This window comes from Pseudophryne corroboree, chromosome 3 (assembly GCF_028390025.1).
Source record: "Pseudophryne corroboree isolate aPseCor3 chromosome 3, aPseCor3.hap2, whole genome shotgun sequence".
Taxonomy (NCBI): domain Eukaryota; kingdom Metazoa; phylum Chordata; class Amphibia; order Anura; family Myobatrachidae; genus Pseudophryne; species Pseudophryne corroboree.
Genome location: NC_086446.1, coordinates 530196052 through 530216335, shown reverse-complemented (window position 1 = coordinate 530216335; position 20284 = coordinate 530196052). Strand labels below are relative to the sequence as shown.

Genomic DNA, 20284 nt, shown 5'->3' with positions numbered 1-20284 from the left:
TGATCTCGAGTCTGGAGAAAGGGGAATTCCTGGTGTCTCTCGACATCAAGGATGCGTACCTTCACATTCCGATTTGGCTGCCTCATCAGGCATATCTAAGGTTTGCACTGCAGGACTGTCACTACCAGTTTCAGGCCCTGCCATTTGGCCTCTCCACGGCACCAAGGGTTTCCACCAAGGTGATGGCAGGGATGATGTTTCTCTTCCGCAAACAGGGAGTGAACATCATACCATACCTGGACGACATGCTGATAAAAGCGCCTTCCAGGGATAGGTTGTTGGACAGCATTGCCCTTTCAACCAGACTTCTCCAGGATCACGGGTGGATTCTGAACCTGTCAAAATGCCACCTGGAACCAACACGGAGGCTTCCATTCCTAGGAATGATCCTGGATATGGAGGAACAAAAGGTGTTCCTTCCGTTGGAAAAGGCATTGGTAATCCAGTCAATGGTGCGCGATGTCCTAAAACCAACCCGGATATCTGTGCATCTGTGCATTCGCCTTCTGGGGAAGATGGTAGCCTCTTACGAGGCTCTGCAGTACAGAAGGTTTCATGCCAGGCTATTCCAGCTGGATCTGTTGGACAAATGGTCCGGATCGCATCTTCACATGCACCAGAGGATACGTCTGTCACCAAAAGCCAGGATTTCTCCTCTGTGGTGGCTCCAGACTTCCCACTTGACCGAGGGTCGACGGTTCGGGATTCGAAATAGGATGCTGCTAACTACGGACGCAAGCCTCAGAGGTTGGGGAGCAGTCACCCAAGGGGAACTGTTCCAAGGAAAATAGTCAAGTCAGTAAGCCATTCTTCCAACCAACATTCTGGAACTAAGGGCTATCTACAACGCCCTTCTACAAGCATTGCATCTTCTTCAAGATCAAGCCATTCAAATTCAGTTGGACAATGTGACGGCAGTAACGTACATAAACCGATAGGGCAGAACGAAGAGCAGAGCTGCAATGTCAGAGGTAACAAAGATTCTCCTCTGGGCTGAAAGACACGCGGTGGTGCTGTCGACAATCTTCATTCTGGGAGTAGACAACTGGAAAGCAGACTGCCTCAGCAGACACGACCTCCACCCAGGATAGTGGGGCCTTCACCCGCAGGTGTTCAAGTCCTTGACAAGTCGGTGGGGAATTCCACAGATAGACATGATGGCCTCTCGTCACAACAAGAAGCTAAAATGCTATTGTTCCAGGTCGAGGGACCCACAAGCAGTGGCGGTGGACGCTCTGGTGGCTCCGTGGTTTTACCAGATGGTTTACGTGTTCCCACCTCTTCCACTGATCCCAAGAATTCTCAAAAGAATAAAAAGGGAAAAAGTTCAAGAAATTCTCATTGCTCCAGATTGGCCGAGAAGTGCCTGATATGCGGATCTACTGGAGTTGCTTCTGGAGGACCCATGGCCTCTGCCTCTGCGAGAGGATCTTCTGCAACAGGGGCCGTTCGTCTATCAAGACTTACCGTGGCTACGTTTGACGGCATGGAAGTTGAATGTCAGATTTTAACCCGGAAAGGCATTCCGAACAAGGTTATTGCAACCCTGATCCAAGCTAGGAAAGCGGTAACGTCTAAACATTACCACCGTATTTGGAAAAAATATGTCTTGTGGTATGAAAACAGGAAATTTCCTGCAGTGGAATTTCAACTGGGACGTTTTCTCCTTTTTGTACAGTCAGGTGTGGATGTGGGCCCATGTTTGGGCTCCTTGAAAGTCCAGATTTCGGCCTTGTCCATTTTCTTCCAGAAACAATTGGCTTCCCTCCCTGAGGTTCAAATGCTCTTGAAGGGTGTTCTGCACATCCAACCACCCTTTGTGCCTCCCACGGCACCTTGGGATCTTAACGTGGTGTTGCAGTTTCTACAATTGGACTGGTTTGTACCTTAACAGGAGGTTGACGTAACGTTCCTTATGTGGAAGAACGTTACACTGTTGGCCTTAGCTTCAGCAAGGCGTGTGTCGGAACTGGGAGCGTTGTCTCACAAAAGCCCATATTCCATTTTTCATGTAGATAGAGCTGAACTCAGAGCTCGTCAGCAATTTCTTCCTAAGGTGGTGTCTGCGTTTTATATCAACCAACCTATTGTGGTTCCGGTGCTTACTGACACCTCTGCTACCTCAAAGTCCTTGGATGTTGTGAGGGCTTTGAAGATCTATGTGAAGCGGACAGCTCGTCACAGAAAATCAGACTCACTGTTTTCTATGATCCCAAGAAAATTGGGTGTCCTGCTTCAAAGCAGTCTATTGCTTGCTGGATCAGACTTACTATCCAGCAGGCTTATTCTACGGCAGGATTTCCGGTTCCTAAAATACAGGCCCACTCTACTAGGTTGGTGGGTTCTTCCTGGGCGGCTGCCTGTGGTGTCTCGGCTTTACAGCCCTGCCGAGCAGCTACTTGGTCGGGTTCGAACACGTTTGCTAAGTTCTACAAGTTCGATACTTTGGCCTCTGAGGACCTACAGTTTGGTCAATCAGTTCTGCAGGAACCTCAGCACTCTCCCACCCAGTTTGGGAGCTTTGGTACATCCCCATGGTACTAATGTGGACCGCAGTATCCTCTAGGACGTAAGAGAAAATAGGATTTTAATTACCTACCGGTAAATCCTTTTCTCTAGAGGATACTGGGCACCCGCCCAGTGCTTCGTGTTTCCTGCACTGTTACTTTAAGTAATGTTGTGGGTTCAGCTGTTGCTGTTCCTGTTCAAGTTTGGTTAGCATGGCTTTCCTCTTGTTTTGTGTGTGCTGGTACAAATCTCACCACTGTTCTGTTATATCCTTCCTCAGGATATGTCCGTCTACTCTGGCACAGTTTCTAGACTGAGTCTGGTAGGAGGGGCATAGAGGGAGGAGCCAGTGCACACTATTGATTTCTTAAAGTGCCCAAGGCTCCTAGTGGACCCGTCTATACCCCATGGTACTAATGTGGACCCCAGTATCCTCTACGGATGATGAGAAAAGGATTTACCGGTAGGTAATTAAAATCCTATTATTCGATACTTTCACTTTAGTTCTGGAAAGCACAGGGAAATAATTCAAGACATTCACGTACTGGTGGAGGACATAGGCAGGCAAACAGAAAGTATTTCTATGCCATATGACTGCAGTGGTAAACAGGGCTGTACCCTCCTGTTCAAACTACTAAGAATCCTAATCTTGCATGAGAATGTTTGCTCCAATGGAAGAACACTTAATTCTGCAATTACCTCTGACTAGTGAGAAATAACATAGGCCCTCATTCCGAGTTGTTCGCTCGCAAGCTGCTTTTAGCAGCTTTGCACACGCTAAGCCGCCGCCTACTAGGAGTGAATCTTAGCATAGTAAAATTGCGAATGAAAGATTCTCAAAATTGCGATTACACACCTCTTAGCAGTTTCTGAGTAGCTTCAACCTTACTCGGCATCTGCGATCAGTTCAGTGCTTGTCGTTCCTGGTTTGACGTCACAAACACACCCAGCATTCGCCCAGACACTCCTCTGTTTCTTCAGCCACTCCCGCGTTTTTCCCAGAAACGGTAGCGTTTTTTCGCACACACCCAAAAAACGGCCTGTTTCCGCCCAGAAACACCCACTTTCTGTCAATCACATTACGATCACCAGAACGAAGAAAAAACCGTGAGTAAAATTCCTAACTACATAGCAAATTTACTTGGCGCAGTCGCACTGCGGACATTGCACATGCGCAGTAGCGACTAATCGCTCCGTTGCGAAAAAAAAAATAACGAGCGAACAACTCGGAATGACCCTCATAGTGATATTAGGACCATAATTGACTAAATACTATAACACATTATATATTGGGGTTTTTTAGCTACAGGATATACTAATGCTATTTGCATTAACTTTCGCTAACATGTGTTGCACACACTACCACTTGCACACACTACCATTTTATACTGTCATTTGTGCTTCTTTATTTTCATATTAATTTCTCAGCTTTTCTCTACCCTTTTTCTGCTGTTCCTTTCTCCTCCTTAACAGAGTGTAACATACAGTTTCTGCTGCGGGGTACACTGGGCTCCACAGGGAATGACATTGGGGTGTAGAGTAGGATCTTGATCCGTGGCACCAACAGGCTAAAAGCTTTGACCTTCTTCCCAGAATGCATAGCGCCGCCTCCTCTATAACCCCGCCTCCGTGCACAGGAGCTCAGTTTTGTAGTTGGTGCCAAGCAGTGCAGGCATACAACAAGGGGGCTGCTCCAGCAGCTCTCAGAAGAGCTTTTTTAAGTGAAAAATGAATACTTCAAGGGCTGCAGCAGAGACACTGTGAGTCTTAGATGTCAATCAGACATCTCCTGCTGCAGCTCCATCACCTCCCCCAGCGGTGCTGTATACTCCTGCACCCTGCTTGCCGGATACTTACAGTGGAGGCTCCGGTTTTCTTCAGTCAAGCACACACACCACCGCAGCTCTCTAGGATCGCGTGGCCGCATTCAGGGAGGAGGTAAGTGGGTCCGCAGGCGGAACCCGATGTAAACCGCGATCCGGCGCGGCCGGTGGGAGGCGGGCCGTGCACGCTGGCGTCGACACTGTGGCAGTACAGGGACCCCACTAGACCACCAGGGCAAGGGCACAGGTCGGATTCTCTCAAAAATCCGTTTGCTAAGGCCCACAGTACCCGGTGGTGAAGTCCAGCAAGGGGATAAGGCTCTGACCTGTAGCCCCTCCCCCAGCCCCAGGGCGCCATTTAGAGTAAATGTTCCCACCCTGGAGCTGCATATCTTTCTCTCCCTCACTCCCTGTCAGCGTTTGGGTGCCATTAGGACAAGCTGGGACTGTTTGGGCAAATCATCCTCTGTAAAGCCGCCTGCATGTCAGCGCTGTGCATTTTACAGGACACATAAGTATTCTACATGTCTGTTGACAGTGTTAGTTAAGAAAAAGTACATTTAGTCAGGGTTATTTAGTACAAGTACCCTGTGATATACATCCATTCTTTACTGTGCATTGTTATATCTATTGAGTATATAGCTATACTTAGTATTACTCTGTATTGCTAGTCCAGTGCGGTTTTATTGCATGTCATAATTTCTGCATTGTACAGTGGGGGTCATTCCGAGTTAATCACTAGCTGCATTTGTTCACAGCGCAGCGATCAGGCTAAAAAATGGCAATTCTGCACATGGCGTGCCAGGGAAAACGCAGGCGTGGCTGGGCGAACGCTGGGCGGGTGTATGATGTCAAATCCGGAACTGAATAGTCTGAAGTGATCGCAAGCGCTAAGCAGGTTTTGAGCTACTGTGAAACTAAACAAAAATTTTTGCAGGTGCTCTGCAATACAACCGTTCGCACTTCTGCTAAGCTTAAATACACTCCCAGTGGGCAGCGGCATAGCGTTTGCACGGCTGCTAAAAACTGCTAGCGAGCGATCAACTCGGAATGACCCCCAATGTGACTATGTGTGTGTGCATATAGCTGCTGTGTGACCTCCATTTCGTGTATCTCACTCAGATTGCTATACCTATATTCTATAACCTGAGGGGGCTAAATGCATCAGGATTATTACTTAATATAGGTGTTTCACAAGATATACTTATTGTGTATTTTTCTCTGTGATTTTTAGTCACCATATACCTCTGGAACTCTCTGTTTGTGCTAATACACAATCCTGGGAAATCCTGGGAAAATCCAGGGAAGAAATTCACGCCTCACAAGAAGATGCTGGCTCGCTTTCCCCTCGCGGCGGAGCTAAGTAAAAATTGGGAGACATCCCCGCCAGTGGATTCGCAAGTGGCGCGGTTGGTGGTATCCTCAGCTCTGCCTGTTACTACCGTCACGTCTCTGAAAGAACCTATGGATAAGCGTGTGGAGGGTTGTTTAAAGGTGATTTACACCCTAGCAGGTGCTGCGCTTCAGCCCACCATTGCAGCGACTTGGGCTGCAGAGGCTAATGAAGCGTGGGCTCAGGAGTTGGAAGCTGAGCTGCCTTCCAACGTTTCTGATCATGCTAGACAATGTCTATCGTATATTGTCACAGCTTCTCATTACATTAAGGAGGCGGCTTCTGATGCCGGTATTCTGGTGGCCAAAGCTTCTACTACGTTCATTTTGGCTCGCCGGATTCTCTGGTTGCGGTCCTGGTCTGTAGATCTGGACTCTAAGAAAACCCTGGATGTATTCCCTTTTAAGAGAGACATTCTTTTTGGAGAAGACCTCAATAAGATAGTGGCTGACTTAGTCTCTGCTAAAACAGCTTGTCTACCTAGTACTGCTTCCTCGGTACCGAAGGATAAGAATACTTCCTTTCGCTCCTTTCCTCCTTCAGGGAAAGCAAAGGGTCAGGCATACCCGAAACAGGCTTGCACTTCCAAACCCAATAAGCCCAAACCTAAACGGGCCTGGGTTACCGTCAGCCTCCTTCCAAAACTGATAAGCCTGCTGCATGACGTGGCGGGCCTCCCTTTGGGGGATCCCAGGGTGGGGGGCCGACTTCTAGGGTTTACCCAGGACTGGTTGAAGACCACTTCCGATGCCTGGGTACGGGAAGTCGTCACTCAAGGTTACGCCGTATCCTTCAAGAATCATCCCCCTCATCGATTTTGCCTGACAGATGTCCCTTCGGATGAGGTGAAGGCAAAACTCTTCATTCGGTAGTACAGTCCCTCCTGGACACAGGAGTGGTAGTACAGGTGCCTCTGGCTCAGAGAGGCAAGGGGTACTATTCACCGCTGTTCCTAGTCCCGAAACCGAATGGGTCCTCTCGGCCCATTCTCAACCTCAAGTCATTGAACAAATTTGTGAGGGTCTCCAAGTTTCGTATGGAAACTCTTCGCTCTATTGTTCTGGCCTTGGAACCTGGGGATTATATGGTCTCCCTTGACATACAGGATGCTTACCTGCTTATTCCCATTGCAGTGTCGCATCAGCAGTACCTGAGGTTTGCAGTTGGCAACCTCCATTACCAATTTCGGGCATTACCTGTTGGTTTCACCAAGGCTCCGTGAGTCTTCACCAAGGTCATGGCGGTAATAGCGGCTGTACTCCGCTGTCAAGAGGTCAGGATCCTGCCATATCTGGACGACTTGTTGATCCTGGCAAATTCCCCAGAAATTCTCCTACGCCATCTGGATCTGACGCTCCAGTTTCTGCAAGACCACGGGTGGCTCATCAACTGGAAGAAATCTTCCCTGGTCCCTGCTCAGAGCATGGTGCACCTGGGGGCATTGTTAGACACTCACAACCAGTGGTTGTTCTTGTCTCAGGAGAAGGTCCTGAAACTTCAGGACAGGATTCGATACTTCCTATCTCGTCCGCAAGTGTCGATACATTCAATGATGCAAGTGCTAGGTCTCATGGTGTCGGCTTTCGACATGGTGGCGTACGCACAATTTCATTCCTGCCCTCTACAGAAATTGATTCTTGCCAAGTGGGATGGCCTGCCTCACCGGATCAGGTCTCACATGATCTCCTTGTCTACGGAGGTCCGCCTGTCACTGAGCTGGTGGCTTCAGGACCAACGATTGATCAGGGATCGTCCCTTCTGGATCTCCAACTGGGTCCTTCTGACGACGGATGCCAGTCTGAGAGGTTGGGGTGCGGTGTTGGAGCAACACTCCCTTCAGGGTCGGTGGACCAAGGAGGAGTCTCTACTCCCAATAACATTCTGGAACTGCGGGCAGTGTTCAATGCTCTGAACTTGGCCCAGCATTTAATACAGAACAGACCTGTTCAAGTACAATCAGACAACGCCACCACGGTGGCGTACATAAATCATCAAGGCGGCACTTGCAGCATCATGGCAATGAGGGAAGTATCAAGAATCCTTCAGTGGGCAGAACGCCATCTGCCAGCCATATCAGCAGTGTTCATTCCGGGGGGTCCTAAACTGGGAAGCGGACTTCCTCAGTCATCAGGACGTACACGCCGGAGAGTGGAGCCTCCATCCAGAAGTATTTCGAATCCTATTGGACAAGTGGGGCCTCCCAGATGTAGACCTGATGGCGTCTCGACACAATCACAAGGTTCCGATCTTCGAAGCAAGGACAAGGGATCCTCAAGCAGCGTTCGTGGATGCACTGGTAATTCCATGGAACTTTCATCTGACCTACGTGTTCCCTCCAGTGTCACTCCTGCCCAGAGTATAAAGGAAATTCAAGCAACAAGGAGGAATCCTACTTCTGATCACTCCAGCGTGGCCCAGATGGCATTGATTCTCAGACCTACAGGGTCTCTTGTTAGAGCGTCCTCTTCTGCTTCCACAATGACCAGACCTCCTCATTCAGGACCCTTGTGTCTTCAGGATCTGGCCCGGCTGGCTTTGACGGCGTGGCTTTTGAAGCTTCCCTTTTGAGGGCCAAAGGATTTTCTGAGGCGGTCATTCAAACTATCTGGAAAGCCCGGAAATCGGCTTCTACTTGGATTTATCATAGGGTCTGGAATTCTTACTTTGCTTGGTGCGCCACTAACAATCAGGATGCTTACAAGTTTAGTACGGTCAAACTTTTGGCCTTTCTATAACAGGTTCTGGACTTGGGCCTTCGTCTGTCCTCCATCAAAGTTCATATTTCTGCCTTGTCGGTTTGGTTCCAGAGAAAAATTGCGACTTTACCTGATGTTCATACGTTCACTCAGGGTGTGCTGCGCTTCAATCTCCTTATGTCCCGCCTGTTGCTCCTTGGGACTTGTCGGTGGTTCTGGAGGCATTGCAAGGGTCTCCGTTTGAGCCCCTTGAATCTGCAGACATTAAGTGGCTTTCTCTTAAGGTATTGTTTCTGCTGGCTATTGCCTTTGCTAGACGGGTGTCGGATCTGGGTGTTTTGTCTTATAGTTCCCCATATCTGATTTTTCACCATGACTGTGCGGTTCTTAGAACACGCCCCGGGTACTTGCCTAAGGTGGTGTCTTCTTTCCATCTTAATCAGGAGATTGTGGTTCCACCCTTTGCCTCTCCTGACTTTTCTTCCAAAGAGCAGTCTTTGGATGTGGTACGGGCTCTCCGTATCTATGTGAAGAGAACTGCATCTCTTCGGAAGTCTGATTCTCTCTTTGTATTGTTTGGTTTTCACAAACATGGCTGGCCTGCTCACAAGCAGACCCTGGCCAGATGGATTAAAATGGTGATTGCACATGCTTATGTACAGGCTGGCCTTCCAGTTCCTGCTACCATCAAGGCCCATTCTACTCGGTCTGTTGGACCTTCTTGGGCGGCCTGCCGTGGTGCGTCCCTTGAACAATTGAGCAAGGTGGCTACGTGGTCTTCAGTGAACACGTTCATAAGGTTCTATGCCTTCGATACTTCCGCCTCCCAGGATGCTTCCTTTGGACGCCGGGTTCTTGTGCCCGCTACAGTGCGTCCCCTCCCATGAGGAACTGCTTTAGGACATCCCCAATGTCATTCCCTGTGGAGCCCAGTGTACCCCGCAGCAGAAAATGAGATTTATGGTAAGAACTTACCATTGTTAAATCTCTTTCTGCGAGGTACACTGGGCTCCACAGGGCGCCCACCCTGACGCACTTAGCTTCTTTGGGTTGATATGGCATTAGCCGCTGACACTTTCTCCTGTTGTGAGAATGTAGAGTATGTGGCTACTAACGGTTGTCGTCTCTTTTACCTGCTACTGCATTGGACTGGTTAACAAAAACTGAGCTCCTGTGCACGGAGGCGGGGTTATAGAGGAGGCGGCACTATGCATTCTGGGAAGAAGGTCAAAGCTTTTAGCCTGTTGGTGCCTCGGATCAAGATCCTACTCTACACCCCAATGTCATTCCCTGTGGAGCCCAGTGTACCTCGCAGAGAAAGAGATTTATCAACAGTAATTTATTACCATAAATCTCTATGTGTATGTTTCTATCTGTCTGACAAGACCAGACAATGAGGAGAGACAACAAGAAAGTTGTCTATGGTATGCAGAGGCGTAGCATGGAGACATGACACCCGGAGCTGGGTCGTGTCATGGCGCCCCCACCCACCACCACACATACATACATAAATACATACATACATACATACATACACACATTTAGGCACAGACATACATAAACACACATATACACAGATATATACACATATACACAGATATATACACATATACACACATAAGCACACACATATACACACACAGCTATACATAAACGCACATACAGTATGCACAGATATATACATATATACACACAGAAATACACAGACATACAAAAACAGACATATACACAGATATATACACACATAAACAGAAGTATACACACAGACATACATAAACATACACATACAGTATACACAGATACAGTATATACACATACACACACAAATATACACACAGATATACACAGACATACACACATACATATACACACAGACATACACATATACATATACATAGATACATAAACACACACATATATATTCACACATACTGTATACAAAGATATATACACATAAACACACACATACATGTATACACATAAACACACATATGCACACAGACATATATATACATTTACGCACAAACACATTTACACATAAACACACACACACATACAGATACACACACACAGACATATACATGTAAACACTAGTGATGAGCTGGTTCGGTTCCTCGAGATCCGAACACCCCCGAACTTCACCCATTTTACACGGTTCCGAGGCAGCCTCGGATCTTCCCGTCTTGCTCGGTTAACCCGAGTGCGCCCGAACGTCATCATCCCGCTGTCGGATTCTCGCGAGATTCGTATTCTATATAAGGAGCCGCGCGTCACCGCCATTTTCACTCATGTAGTGTGGGATTCCGTTCTCCTTTATCATATATTGCTATCACTATATTATGTACCCTGAGGGGCAAAGTGCGTCAGGGTCCCATATATATTTATATAGTGTTTCACAGAATATACGATTGGGTATTTTTACTTAGAGTTTCAGTCACCTCAGACCGCTTAAATCCTGTTTTGTGTACTGTGTTTACGGTCACATAACATAGGGGGTTATATAGCAGGTATTGTGTTTGTCTGGCTATATTGTACTGTTACGCCCTAAGGCTACATTCCTTATAATGTCTGCTACACAGGGTGGGAAATCCGCGTACGCTTCTGCATCCTGCAGTTCTTGCACCACGGATTTACCTGAGGGGGAAGTTTTAGCTGCTGGTTCAGGCGCTGAGTGCCATACACCCACTCAACCTACAGCACCTGTGGCCAATCAGCACCCACCCTGGGCAGCGTTCTCAAGTCTGCTGACTACACTTGTGACACGTCTTACGCCCCCTGTGGGACCTCCTGTGCCATTGCAGTCACATGTTGTCCCTGTAGTTAATCCGCCCTGGGCGGATACTTTGTCTACCCAATTACAACAATTAAATCAATCTTTGGTTAGACAAAAGTCTACCTCACACTCCTCTGGGACCAAGGGGTCATCTAAACGGACCATTTCTTCCTCACAATCCACTAATATTTTGGATAATTCTTCCGATGAGGATGGGGAATATACTGATCCGTCAGACACTGATACAGTTGCTTATGATGAGGAATCTACAACCCAGGTTGATGTTCCTGACCTAGTGGAGGCTAGTAAGCTAATTCTTCAAATAGATGATGACATTGAGCCTCCTACTGCGTCTAAGAAACCTGATAAGTTCAAATGTCAGAAGGTTACTAAAGTAGTCTTACCATATTTTGACCATAGTCTTACCATAGTCTTACCATATTAATTGACATACTGTATGTCAGGAATCCTTGTCGTCTCCAGGAAAGAAATTATCCCTGTCTAAAAAGATGCTAGCTGATTATCCTACCCCTGCGGAGTTGAGTAACAAATGGTAAACTCCACCGCCGGTGGACTCTCATGTCGCCCGTCTTGTGGTGTCATCTACTCTGCCTGTCACCACTGTCACCTCACTGAAGGAACCGACAGATAAGCGTGTGGAGGGATGCCTAAAGTCTATTTACTCCCTTACTGGCGCTGTACATAGACCCACTATAGGTGTGCGCAGGGGGGGTGCCTGGTGCGCACAGGCACCCCCTAATGTCCGGCAACCTGATCTCACATGCCTGATGCAGCGATCGCCGAGCATGCTGATCACTGTCCCCTCTGCACTGCACCCTGTCAGGACTGCATTACTGACTGGACGCCTGGGTTAATCAAGGGTGCCACTGCCACCGGCTTTCAAATTCCCGGCTCCACCTCAATGTACAAAAACATCGTGACGTGACGTGATGACATCATGCTGCTCTCACGCCCACCTGTCACACCCGTCACACGCCCACCTCTCTCCTTCTATTCTATGCCAACGCCCGCCACTGATGAGGAGCAGCTGCAGCCAGCGTTCTTCTTAGGAAGACAAATTCAATACTGGCAGGAGGTCGGCAGCAGCATTGACACATAGGGGGTAATTCCAAGTTGATCGCAGCAGGAATTTTGTTTGCAGTTGGGCAAAACCATGTGCACTGCAGGGGAGGCAGATATAACATGTGCAGAGAGAGTTAGATTTGGGTGTGGTGTGTTCAATCTGCAATCTAATTTGCAGTGTCAAAATAAAGCAGCCAGTATTTACCCTGCACAGAAACACTATAACCCACCCAAATGTAACTCTCACTGCAAATGTTATATCTGCCCCCCGTGCAGTGCACATGGTTTCGCCCAACTGCTAAAAAATGTCCTGCTGCGATCAACTTCGAATTACCCCCTATGTGGATTACTTACTCCGTACACATTAGCAGGACACATGATGTCACAGCAACTCCCATATTAAATGTTGAAGGACTAAAATAATATTATTGTCATGTAAACACATTTACTCAGTCTAGCAATGCATTAAAGCATATCTAAGAAAATAACTGTAGGTCCCTTATTGACTACAGCAGTTCATACCGTAAATTAGAATAGAGCGCAGGTGATGTCAATGGGTTGATTTCCAAACTGAGGACAACACATAAATATAAATGCACCTATTTCCACAAAATGCTGATGGCATTGTGGAGCAATGTCCCCTGCAGTGCACATGGTTTTGCCCAACTGCTAACAAAATTCCTGCTGCGATCAACTCAGAATTACCCCCATAATGCGTTTTTCCAGCAGCAGCAGTAACTAGTCTGCGACTGTCAGTGTCAGTGAATGACTGCAGCTTGCAGGGGAAAGAGAGAGGGAGCCAGACCAGGCTGAGGAGGAGCAGTGTAATTGCAGTGAGTGCCATCAGGGGTGTTTGTTTGGTGCACACCACAACATCTGACATATTAGGATTGGTACAAGGGTGGATATTTGATATTGCGTTGACCGTCAATAGATGGTGCTGGACACGCCCAAAAAGCGGTGCTATACACATCCCTCCAAAAGTGCACCCCCTAATAAAATGTGCTGCGCACGCTTATGAGACCCACTATGGCAGCCTCCTGGGCTGCGAAAAGTATTGAAGCATAGGTTTAGGCAATTGAGGATTAGCTGCCACAGGATTTTTCTGACACTGCCAGACAATATCTGTCTTATATTACCACAGTCTCCCACTATATTCAGGAGGCGGCCTCTGATGCAGGTGTAATGGTGGCCAAGGCATCTACTACGTCTATCCTGGCTCGTCGAATTATGTGGTTGAGGTCCTGGAAGGTGGACCTGGACTCAAAAAAGACCTTGGAGGTGCTCCCTTTTAAGGGAGACATCCTATTTGGGGAGGATCTGAACAAAATTGTAACTGATTTGGCTAATGCCAAGACTGAGTGTCTCCCGAATACTAATCCTTCTGTTCCGAAGGCTAAGAGTACCACCTTTCATTCCTTTCGACCTCCAGGAAAAGCAAAGGGTCAGGCGTATCTGGGACAGGCTCGTTGCTTCCAAAACCACTAAGCCTAAATCTAAACAATCCTGGGCCGCCCATCAGCCTGCTTCCAAACAAGACAAGCCTGCTGCATGACGGGACGTGCCTCCCCCTGGGGGACCCCAGGGTGGGAGGCCGACTTCTGCAGTTTGCCCAGGCCTGGTTAAAGACCATTTTGGATGCCTGGGTGCGGGAAGTTGTCTCTCACGGGTACACAATCTCTTTCAAGAGACGTCCCCCTTGCCAGTTTTGCACAACGGATCTGTTAAAGGTGCAAACTCTACACTTGGTTGTACAATCCCTCCTGGATATAGGAGTAGCAGTGGCGGTACCTCTGTCTCAGAGAGGCAGGGGTTACTATTCGATCCTGTTTCTCCTCAGTCATATGGAACTGATGGTCCAATTCCTACAAGCTCATGGGTTGCTCATCAACTGGAAAAAGTCCTCACTGGTCCCTGCTCGAAGCATGGTGCACCTGGGGGCACTACTGGACACACACAACCAATGATTTTTTTTTGTCTCCAGAGAAAATCCTGAAACTTCAGGATAGGATCAGATATTTCCTCTCTCGTCCAGGAGTGTCGATGCACTCGGCAATCCAAGTACTAGGCCTCATGGTGTCGGCTTTCGACATGGTAGAATACGCTCAATTTCATTCACGCCCTCTGCAGAGGTCAATTCTTTCCAAGTGGGACGGCCTGCCTCATAGGATCAGGTCTCAAATGATCTCCTTGACTCCGGAGGTTCGTCTGTCACTGAGCAGGTGGCTACATGACCAACAGTTGAGCAGGGGTCGTCCTTTCTGGATCTCCAACTGGGTCCTACTGAAAACGGATGCCAGTCTGCAGGGTTTGGGGCGCGGTGTTGGAGCAACACTCTCTCCAGGATTGGTGGACGAGGGAGGAGTCTCTCCTCCCGATAAACATTCTGGAATTGGGGGGCGGTGTTCAATGCGTTGACACTGGCCCTGCCTCTAGTACAGAACAGGCCTGTTCAAGTACAATCAGACTACGCCAGCACGGTGGCGTACATAAATCATCAAGGCGGCACTCGAAGCTGCAAGGCAATGCTGAAAGTATCAAAAATCCTCCGTTGGGCGGAACGCCATCTGCCAGCAATATCGGCAGTGTTCATCCGCGGAGTCCTCAACTGGGAAGCGGATTTCCTCAGTCGTCCGGACGTACATGCTGGAGAGTGGAGTCTTCATCCGGAAGTCTTTCAACTCCTAGTGGACAAGTGGGGCCTACCAGATGTAGACCTGATGGTGTCTCGACACAATCACAAGGTTCCTGTCTTCAGATCAAGGACAAGGGATCCTCAAGCAGTGTTCGTGGACGCACTGGCAATTCTATAGAACTTTGGGCTGCCATATATGTTCCCTCCAGTGTCACTCCTGCTCAGGGTACTTCGGAAGTTCAAGCAAGAAAAACGAATACTAATTCTAGTCACTCCAGCGTGGCTCAGACGGCATTGGTTCTCAGACCTGCAGGGTCTATCGATAAAGCGTCCTCTTCTACTTCCTCAATGCCCAGACCTCCTCGTTCAGGGCCCTTGTGTCTATCTGGACCTGGCTAGACTGGCTTTGATGGCGTGGCTCTTCAAGCTTCACTCCTGAGGGCCAAGGGATTCTCTGAGGCAGTTATTCAAACTATGTTTAAGGCCCGCAAACCTGCACGGATTTATTACAGGGTCTGGAACTGTTACTCACATGGTGTGCTGCTAAGAATTATGATGCCTATTCACTCAGAACTTCTAGGCTTTTGGCTCTTCTGCAACAAGGCCTTCGTCTGGCCTCCCTCAAGGTTCATATATCTGCCTTGTTGGTGTGGTTTCGAAGAAAAATTGCATCTATTCCTGACATTCATACTTTCACTCAGGGTGTTTTAAGGATTCAGCCTCCCTATGTCCCTCCTGTGGCTCCATGGAATCTGTCTGTTGTCTTAAATGCCCTGCAAGAGTCTCCATTCAAACCTCTTGAGTCTGTGGACCTTAAATGTCTTATACTTAAGGTTGTGTTTTTATTGGCTATTGCCACTGCTAGGAGGGTGTCGCACTTAGGCGCTTTGTCCTGTCGTCCACCCTTTCTGATTTTTCACCGTGACCGGGCAGTTCTTCGAACTCGCCCTGGTTATCTACCTAAGGTGGTATCATATTTTCATCTTAACCAAGAGATTGTGGTTCCGGCCTTTATCTCATCTGGTTTGTCCTCCAAGAGTGGTCTTTGGATGTGGTACGGGCCCTCCGTATTTACGTAGAGAGGACTGCCTCCCTCAGGATGTCAGATACCTTTTTTGTACTTTTTGGTTTTCACAAATGTGGCTGGCCTGCGAATAAGACCTCGGCCAGATGGATCAGAATGGTGATTGCACAAGCCTATGCACAGGCTGGTCTTCTAGCTCCTGCTGCTATCAAAGCCCATTTTACTCGGTCTGTTGGACCTTCTTGGGTGGCCCTGCCGAGGCACGTCCGCTGAACAATTGTGCAAGGCAGCTACGTGGTCCTCTGTGAACACGTTCATCATGTTCTATGCCTTCGATACTACCGCCTCCCAGGATGCTTCCTTTGGACACTGGGTTCTTGTACCCGCTACAGTGCATCCCCTCCCATGAGGAACTGCTTTAGGACACCCTCGATGTTAGTCCCTGTGGAATACCACTGTACCCCGCTGCAGAAAAGGAGATTTATGGTAGACTTACCATAGTTAAATCTCTTTCTGCGAGGTACATTGGATTCCACAGGGCGCCCACCCTGACACACTTAGCTTCTTTGGGTTTGTATGGCATTAGCCGCTGGTCCCTTCTCCTGTCGTGAGAATGTGATTCTATGTGACTAACATTTGCCATCTCTTTTATCTGCTACCGCATTGGACTAGTTAACGAAACTGAGCTCCAGTGCCTGGAGGGGGCTATAGAGGAGGCGGTGCAATGCATCCTGGGAACAGTCAACGCTTTAGCTGTTGGTGCCTTGTGTCAATATCCAACTCTACACCCCCGATGTTATTTTCTGTGGAATCCAGTGTACCTCGCAGAAAGAGATTTAACTATGGTAAGTCTACCATAAATCTCCTTTTTTGTTATATTTTATACTTCCATGATATGCAAGTGATATAGTCACTTTTTTAATTTTTAAATACAGTAATTTGAAGAAAAAAAACCTTACCTCTGCTCCAATCTATCAACCCTTAGATAGAGATAAAGTGGAGACGTTGGAAAGCAATCAATCAGCTTCTATCATTTATCTAGCGCAGTCCTGTACTAATTACTTGGTAAAAAGTAACTTTACGTAAATAATGCAGAAACTGCTGTTGCATCATTTCTTATCTGGATAAAGGGATTGATATTTATGAAGCACTGTTATGTTATGTTATGAAGCACTGTTTTTCTGCTTTTCAGTATACTGCCATATACTGTATTTTGCAAGAGTGATAATATGATGACATTTATGGCTCTAAACCTTATGATTAGTCCTTCTCCGAACGGGCCTGATTCTGAGTCAGATGGACCTTTCCTCATTTTATAAATCCCAAGTTTTACAGCACATATGCAGAAGCAAGTTATGCAGTTTTTGCATAAATATGATCAATTCCAATGATGGACACATTTCTGCCAGATCTCACTTTGCATGAAATGGGCTGAAACTGGGCAGCAACATGCAAGAGATCTGTCTCCTGGAAGTGTCTTGGGCATGTAGCTAAAGCTTTGTGCAATTCTGAGTCATGTGAATGGAAGCCTGTTTCTGACAGTTCTCTTACACCTAGCTTGAGGCAGATACTAATGCTGGTATAAAATCAGTGAGCGGCACTGCTTCATACTTGAAGATGCACTACAGGGGGGCTTAGCCCTAGCCCTATCCGACACACCCCCTTCACGAGTCTTAGCCTTAGCCGCCACTCCCTGTGATTAGCCGTAGCTGCCACCCCCACTATCTTAGCCATAGCCACCATCCCAGGTGGATCAGGGTAGGGTGCAGAGGAGGAGTAAATTAATTACCCCATCCCTTGTCTGCATTCTAAAAGTCATCCCGAACCCAAACGCCAGCATTTCCTATCACACCCCTGTTAAAAACATGTATCTTTATATTTGCAGCAAGAACCCTTATCCAGTGGATCCAGAATCCAGAAGCAAGTGATAGGTATGTCATTTCTATTGCTTTTCTGTAATGTCCTTTCTCTAGCATCTGCCAACAGAAAAACTATCAGTATATTTATTTTCTAGTGCCTCAATGCATAAGATACATATCATAACACCCAACTTTACAGTAAAAATGTCCTGTTACTTTTATCCTGGCGCTTTAGAACTTTGCAATAAATGAAGTGGAGCAATCAAAATGCAGATTCATTACTTACCTTACATCCAGGGGTTTAACACTCCATAGCTGAGAACCATATCAATATTTGGGAAGGGAAGAGGCTTCATGAGGCCACTAATTTCCTATTAGTATTTCCGGGTAGTTCCCTAAAATGCTTTATTTGGGAGGGATGTCCCGTAAATATCTTTTGATAAAAGATAACAAAAAACATTTAATAATAAACATTCAATAAAAATAAAAGTTATTAAATGGTGGCAGAATTCTGTAAAGTAAAAGTTATTGTACAGTATACAGTCTTTGGGGGTCATTCCGAGTTGTTCGCTCGCAAGCTGCTTTTAGCAGCTTTGCACACGCTAAGCCGCCGCCTACTGGGAGTGAATCTTAGCTTATCAAAATTGCAAACGAAAGATTAGCAGAATTGCGAGTAGACACTTCTTAGCAGTTTCTGAGTAGCTCCAGACTTACTCGGCATCTGCGATCAGTTCAGTGCTTGCCGTTCCTGGTTTGACGTCACAAACACACCCAGCGTTCGCCCAGACACTCCTCCGTTTCTCCAGCCACTCCCGCGTTTTTCCCAGAAACGGTAGCGTTTTTTCACACACTCCCATAAAACGGCCTGTTTCCGCCCAGAAACACCCACTTCCTGTCAATCACATTACGATCACCAGAACGAAGAAAAAACCTTGTAATGCCGTGAGTAAAAAACCTAACTGCATAGCAAATTTACTTGGCGCAGTCACACTGCGGACATTGCGCATGCGCATTAGCGACTAATCGCTCCATTGCGAGAAAAAAATAACGAGCGAACAACTCAGAATGACCCCCTTTATCTCCACCACACACTTTTCTATCAACACAAAGCCTCATCTCATTCTTCTGGTCTTCTCGTAGTTCTGGAGAAAGGCAACAAACTAGTTGTAAAGAAAGTAAATGTGGCGATACATGATGAGAAGTTTTCGGAAATTGCTGAGCTGTACAATAAACAGGTGGATTACTATGTGACGATGAAAGACTGTTTATCTCAACTGAAAAATGGCAACACTTCTGCGGGCCTCGCCAGTTGCATAGAGACACTGAAGACAAAGCATAGTAAGTGGAAATGATTTGCAGTGTACTATACAATATACAATGTATGTAGTATATACACAATACTGTGTAAAACTTTTAGGCAGGTGTGGAAAAAATGCTGCAATGTAAGATTGCTTTCAAAACATAGTTGCCTACTTTAAGGTTGCTCCTTTTGGGAGGAAGTAGCCAGAACACACAGGAAGGGGGTTTTAGAGACGCGACACATCATTATATCCTCCTGCTTTGAAATGCCTACATTATTAACATTGAAAAGCAGAGGGTGGGGCTACAATGACACAATTGAGCGCTAATCGTGTGCAGGTGGCGGTGGGCAGATGGAGAGAGGGGAGCGTCATGTGGGAGACTTGTCCACTCTTCCAGGAGGATGGCAGTACCACCCAATATTCTGGAGCCTTTTGGCTGTTCCAGGAGAGTAGTAGAGTATGTTTCAAAAATAGAATTGTAAAAAGTTTATTTGTAACAATTAACAAAATGCAAAGTAAATGAACAGAAGAGAAATATTGATCAAATCAATATTTGTTGTGACCACCATTTGCCTACAACACTTTTTTGGTAATGTTCTAATTTTGAATGGGCCAAAAATAATCACTTTAAACTTGTATGCTTGTCTAACATTAAACAACAAACATTAGTTTTGTATGGTTAGGAAAACTAAAATAACTCCATTTCACATTCACTCACAGTTTTCTAGAGTGTGTACCAAGTGTTTCCAATTTTTCCCGTTAATTAGTGTGCATGCGATACATTTGGCCCAATAGGAAGCAATGAGGGAGTTGTGTTTGATTTTGCATTCGATTTCATGTTCAGATCCCTTATTATAATCAACCAACCAAAATCGAATTTGACTTGAAACTTGAATACAAAATCGAATATTAGTAAATGAAGGATTTTTTAAGGGATTTAGCAGTTCGATTAGAATCAATTTCAGTTGATTTTATTGATTTATAAAACTGAATCCAAAATCAAAGTTTAGTAAAATTTACTCCCAGGAATCAAAACACCAAACCGATAAGGAGCTCAGATTATCACTACAGTACAGGAATTAAGAGGTCTATTTACTAAGCATTGGATGGAGATAAAGTGGACGGAGATAAAGTACCAGCCAATCAGCTCCTAACTGCCATGTCACAGGCTGGGTTTGAAAAATGACAG

General features: G+C 46.7%; 1 protein-coding gene across 1 annotated transcript in view; it reads left to right on the top strand.

The window, feature by feature from the left end:
* LOC135056233 (uncharacterized) overlaps positions 1-20284 on the top strand; it is a 50864-nt gene that overhangs the window by 10670 nt on the left and 19910 nt on the right. The window contains exons 2-3 of the mRNA XM_063961145.1: positions 17821-17866; positions 18935-19132. Coding sequence (XP_063817215.1) covers positions 17821-17866; positions 18935-19132 — 244 coding nt within the window. The remainder of the gene's footprint in view (positions 1-17820; positions 17867-18934; positions 19133-20284) is intronic.